General features: G+C 35.5%; 1 protein-coding gene across 1 annotated transcript in view; it reads left to right on the forward strand.

The window, feature by feature from the left end:
* LOC106872258 (probable tubulin polyglutamylase TTLL9) overlaps positions 1-5,369 on the forward strand; it is a 57,500-nt gene extending 52,131 nt beyond the window's left edge. The window contains exons 13-15 of the mRNA XM_052967190.1: positions 181-294; positions 2,706-2,827; positions 5,019-5,369. Of these exons, the coding sequence (XP_052823150.1) occupies positions 181-294; positions 2,706-2,827; positions 5,019-5,089 (307 nt within the window). The 3' untranslated portion in view covers positions 5,090-5,369. The remainder of the gene's footprint in view (positions 1-180; positions 295-2,705; positions 2,828-5,018) is intronic.
* The last annotated feature ends 968 nt before the right edge of the window (positions 5,370-6,337 follow it).

Raw genomic sequence — 6,337 nt, forward strand, 5'->3', positions numbered from 1 at the left:
TTGACTGACTGTTGCTGTTTTGTGTCTCATATTTGACAGACTTTCACTGTTTGGTGTCTATTTGACTGACTGTTGCTGTTTTGTGTCTCATATTTGAAGGAATTTTGTTATTTCATGTCTCATATTTGACTGACTTTTGTTATTTTATTAATGACTAACATATGAAAACCCTTCTTTCAGATGGCTGATTGAAATTAATGCTTCTCCTTCATTCACTGCTACCAGCAAAGAAGATTATGATTTGAAATATGGTCTCTTAACTGATGTATTTAACATTTTAGATATGGAAAATAGGTATGCTATTGTGTTATTATATGCAACAGCCTACCATCTAGCTAACTTCCTATCTCAACAGTTAGCTTGAGAATTGGCTAATTAACTGAACACTCAGCCAATGAATCAATCAAATTAACACTCTGTGAAATGGGATTTAAATGGTATATGGCCATATGTAAGATATGCTAAACTACTTCTGAGATGCATTTTATATAAAGTACATTTATGTAAGATGTATTTGATGCACCTACACACACATGTGGGCACATACATGTGCAGGCACGCACACACATGCACACAAGCATGGACACACACCACACACACTCACTCTCTTACATATCTGTGAGACATACGAGTGCCAACTAAATCAATTTGAATTTTTTCTAACACTGAAGTGTATTCCAATACCTCTTGCTTGCAACAAAAATTCTGTTACTAGTCTGGAGAGGATGAACTAAATTGTAGAAAGAAATCTGTTTCTTTTTTTAAATTTCATTTTTTTAATTATTTAGTCCTCTCATCACCCTCATTGTACTCTCCCCAACATGACTCTACATTAACTACTTTTCCTAGTCCTTCATCTGCAGAACTCTCTGGAATTCCCAGTCCATATTTTTCTTAACAGCTGTTCAGGAGGGAAACTTTAACCAATTCAATCTCACTGTCCTTGAAGGATTACACAAAAGCTATGCACACTCCTCCTGCCTAAATCATCCCTTCACTGCCTCTACTTGTGCATCCTTCCAAACTGGAAGCAGTTGACTGCTTTCTCTCTCTTTTTTCTTAACCCTTCACTCCCTATGGAGCATAGGCCATCAACGACTTTCCACTGTTCTCTTCTATGCTAGCATTGAAAAATAGGTGTTGAATGAAAAAATGTATATACATACATACATGTGTGTGTATGTGTAAGTTTGTATGTATATATATGTAATTATAACCAACAGATGATATCCAGAGACTCTCAGTATAGAAAACACATAGTAACGCTCAAATGATTTTAACCTAGATTCTGATGTCTTTACGATGGACCAATTCTGCTATAAGAGGAATCCAGGTGAGCAGATATGGAGGCAACTATGTAGATAAACAAATTAAATATAGCAGCTAGGGTTTGATATACAATTTATACGAGGGAATACCCAAAAGAAACCAGAATTTTGCAATATTATTTTATTCACTTAGTTTTACATGTTTACAATTTTATCACCTTTGAAGTATTCTCCATTTGAAGCAACTCATCAGTCCAGGTGTATTTTCCACTATCCAAATCAGTGCTGGAACTCTTGCAAAGTGATGCCTTTTAATGCCTCCGTTGTTTTTTCTTCACCTTTTTCACATCTGCAAATTCTGTAGCATCAGCTTCCATCACCAGTGATGACCTTAAAAAAAAAGGTCCAGATCAACTTCCAACTGTTCTTTCAGTTTGCGACACAAATTCGGTTGTGACTGCTTTTGATCTTCCATGAGCAAGTAAGGCACAAATTTTGCCATAATTCTTTTCATTCACAATTCCTCATTCAAAATTCATTGGTAGGAGCTCCAGGATGCATCAGTCATATCAACAAGTTTGGTGATGGTCCTCCAAGATCAGTTCATGAATTTTCATTTGTTCGGGAGGTCGACAGTTGTCTTGAGCAAGGCTGGTCTTCAAGCGACAAGTGACCATTTCTAAAGCATGGAAACCACTTGTAAACTTGAGTTTTGCTCATGGCAGTGTCCTTGTAAGCTGTTTGAGGCATGACAGCTGTTTTGGCTGCCGTTTTCCCCAGCAGAAAACAGAATTTCATGGAAGCCCGCTGTTCCTTGGTTTCAGCTATCACAAAAATTGATGAACAGGGGAGAAGCATTGCAAAACAAAGATGCACCACATGCAGTATGACTTCACCTGCCACCATATACATACAGCTTATTCTACAGTCTTTGAATTAAATTTTAATTTTATTTATAAGAGATTTTATGTTTCTTCAGTTTCTTTTCATCTACTTTGCCTTTATATCAGTTTGGAATGGTCTAGAAATATTGATATATACATCAATTCTGGAAGAACTTTTTATTTTTTAGCTGGGTGCCATTCTTAATGGTAGCCATACTATTCTAAAGTAAAAGTCTTTATCAGTTATTTTAACTAAAACAAGTTTAGCAAGTTTGTACTAAATCAATTAAGTTACGGAGCATGACTTAGGAAAAGGAGTTACCACAGCATTTATAGTAATAGTTGAAGCTGGTTACTTATAAAGCATTGTTTTTTAAATTACAAAGTCTACAGTATTACAATATTTGAAATAAGTTGTTGATGTAAGTCTGCATGATCAGGGTGAAACTGAGGCTAAATGGCTAATTTTTGGTTTTGTTCTATATGTTTAAATAAACAGAACATTACAAAGATTTATGAATGAAACATAATTTTCCTTTTTCTATTTTCATAGATTAACAGGCAATGAAAAAAGAATTGGTGGATTTGATTTACTATGGCATGATGGAGCAGTGCATTCTGATGATGCTAATATAATATCTAATGGAGCCAACTCAACCCATAATTCCTTTTTAGGTTAGTATGTCAAACAGTAGCAGAACTAGTCCTGAAAATTTGCTAATGGTTTCATAGTTATTGAGTTTGAAGAGAATCTATAGGTTAATATCAACCATACATGATGGGAAATTCTTTCTTTATTGATTTGCTCTGACAGAAAGTGCTCAGCCTACAGACTATGCTAGCATTTCTAGGTGAATTAGTCTTCTTGGAAAGGAAAAACTAGGAGATGATGCCATCATGGCGAACAATGATTTTATCAGTGTCAGCATTGGCATTGGCGTCCTTGGCATCAGCACTGTTGCCACATCCACCATTGTTGTCGTTTAATGTCAACTTTTCCATGCTTGCATGTGTCAGAGAGAATTTCTCAAATTCGATTTTCTACAGTCAGATGTCCTTCCTGTTGCCAACCCTCACCTATTTTCAAGCAAGGTAATATTTTCCCATAGGTAGATATATTTTTCACGGAAGACTGGAAATGAGCAACATTGCTTGTATGATGATGATGATGCTCATTTACTATTACCATACTATGTCTAGATGAGTGTGTGCATGCGTGATGCATGCACACATGTACAATGGGCTTTTTCAGTTTCCCTCTGCCAAATCCACACTAAGGTTTTGGTTGTCCTGGTGCTATAGAAGACACTTGCCCAAGGTGTCACACAGTGGGAATTAACAAAAGACTACATGGTTGGGAAGTCAAGCTTCTTAACCACACAGTCATGCCTCATAAATGAGAAATTCTGTAAGCAAAGAAAACTATATTCAGATCAAGAAATATTAACATAGGAGTAAAATCTTTGCTTGTATCACTAATTTGGCTGGGCATACTGTGGTTTATATATCTGACAGCATACTTTTTATCTGATCTATCAACTGAGTCAACTGCATTGGTCAGCTGCAGTTTCAGCTTCTGTAGACTAATGACTGAGCTTTTTGAAAATAGGTTTTTGTTTTAAGGAAAGTTTATGAGAGAAACTGCAAAATCTCAATACATGATTGGTTATCAAACTAAATTGCAGGCATGATTGTGAATTTAAGAAGTTTGCTTTGCAACATTATGGCTTCAGGTTCAGTCCCATAGTGTGGTACGCTTTGCAACTGTATTCTGCTATAGTTCCAGGTTGACCAAAGCTTTGTGAGTGGATTCGGTAGATGGAAACTGAGAGAAATCCATTGTGTGTATATACATGTTCTGTGTATGTGTGTGTGTGTGCGCACAGGTTGGAGGAAGTTCATTGGGACAGAATTACAACAGGCAAATATCCTTGCTGTAGTCGACGCTCATCTGTTTCCTAGCATGGTGGTATTTTCCCCATGGCCAGAAGTCTTATGAAAGATTGGAATAAATGACACCACCTGTATGACAGTGAAACCCATTTACAACTACCATGCAATATAAAGACGATGAGACATAAATATGCATTTTTCACATGACCCCCCCCCCTCTTCAGGTTTAATGCTTAATTGAATGTTCCAGAAAGAATTGTAACTCACTATTTATATAAGGAAACCAGACCCCTGATTTGAAGTTAGTTTGATGCCTCTCAGTCCTTGAGTCAATTTTGTAATTTTCCATCTGCCAATTAAAAGTGATAAAAATGCATATGTGTGCATGTTTGTGTATGTGCGTGTGCATGTGTATATCATCATCTTTACTTATGTTCATTTTTTTCATCCTTGCATGGGTCAGACGAAATTTTTGAGGCATATTTTTCTATGGTCAGATGTCCTTCCTGCTGTTAACCTTCACCTGTTTCTAGTCTAGCTAATTTTTACCAAAGGCCAGACATGTTTTTCATGGAAGACTGAAAATTAACAACATTGCTTGTGTGACAATGATGCTCATTTATTTCCACTGTGTGATATATAGACAAGGATACACTCAAATGCACTCACATATCTATCTATCTGTCTGTCGCTCTCTCTCTCTGTGTATATACATATATGCATGTAAATATAGGTATGTAAGTACATATAAATATATATATATGCATATATATATGTGTATATATATATGTGTGTATATATATATGTGTGTGTGTGTGTGTGTATATATATATATATATAGATATATAAATTTGTAGTGTAAAATATATATATATGCGTGTGTGTGTATATATATATATATATATACACACACACATTTTTTGGGCTTTTATGAAGAGACCTTGTGTTTTTATTTTCTCTGTAATTTGTTTAGGTTGTGTAAATAACCGCAAGACTCAATTACGGCACATCTACACTCAAGCATCATCAAAGAAGATAAGTTGAGACTGGCAACATTTGCAATACTCCACAAAATCTTTTGGTTTCTATGTCAGCTATTTCGACTCAAGTTGAAATTTTCTAAGCAAGACAGAAGATTCAAATAGAATCATTTGATATTGATTTTTATTTTTTTAATTTGAATACATAATAATCGTGTTCTTTACAGCAAAGAAGCAATTCAGGAAACGGTATGTTATTTTCTATTGGACTGAAATTAAAATGAAATGAAAGTTTTTCTGCTTGAATTTTGACTTTTAATAAAAGCAAGAGAAAGTCTGAAACATGTTTGTCTATGTAATTGATAATTTTATGTCAATTACCATAGCACTACTGTTATAGTAATTGATTATGTTCTCTAGAGATACTTACGAATCTATACTTTTGAGTTGAAATATTGCCAGAATTGTTTTCTAGGTTACTAACCTTGTTTGTAGCATGGTGGAGTGTTGAACCCAAACATTAAGTAAGGATTCTGAACTTAAAACCAGCCAAAGTACATACATCATTTATCTTCTATCTTTTACTTGTTTCAGTCATGAGACTGCAGTCATGCTGGAGCATCACCTTGGAGAATTTTTGGTCAAATGAATTGACCTCAGTACTTCTTTTTTTCTCTTTTAAGCCTGGTACTTATTATATTGGTCGCTTTTGCTGAACCACTAAGTTTTGGGGATGTAAACACATCAACAACGGTTGTCAAGTAGTGGTGGGTCACACACACACAATAATAATAATAACAACAATAATCCTTGGATGGAATTTATAAACATTTAATGTATTGCTACATGCGTTTCCACAAATCACACGTCTCTTAAGGTCACAGTCCATATTCACGAGAAGATTACAGTGTCTCTGTAGTATCCATGGGCATTGGGTAGATCATCTTCATGGATTCATTTCGTCAGGTGATATAACATTAATGTATGTACAACAGAGGAATGCCTATCCCTACGTTTCTTGTAAACAAATTTAAAAGATGCATATATATATATATATAAAATGGCAAAGTTTCTTATATATATATATATATCATCATCATCGTTTAATGTCCGCTTTCCATGCTAGCATGGGTTGGACGATTGACTGAGGACTGGTGAAACCGGATGGCAACACCAGGCTCCAATCTAATTTGGAAGAGTTTCTACAGCTGGATGCCCTTCCTAACGCCAACCACTCAAAGAGTGTAGTGGGTGCTTTTACGTGTCACCCGCACGAAAACGGCCACGCTCGAAATGGTGTCTTTTATGTGCC

Source organism: Octopus bimaculoides, chromosome 1 (genome assembly GCF_001194135.2).
Source record: "Octopus bimaculoides isolate UCB-OBI-ISO-001 chromosome 1, ASM119413v2, whole genome shotgun sequence".
Lineage (NCBI taxonomy): Eukaryota > Metazoa > Mollusca > Cephalopoda > Octopoda > Octopodidae > Octopus > Octopus bimaculoides.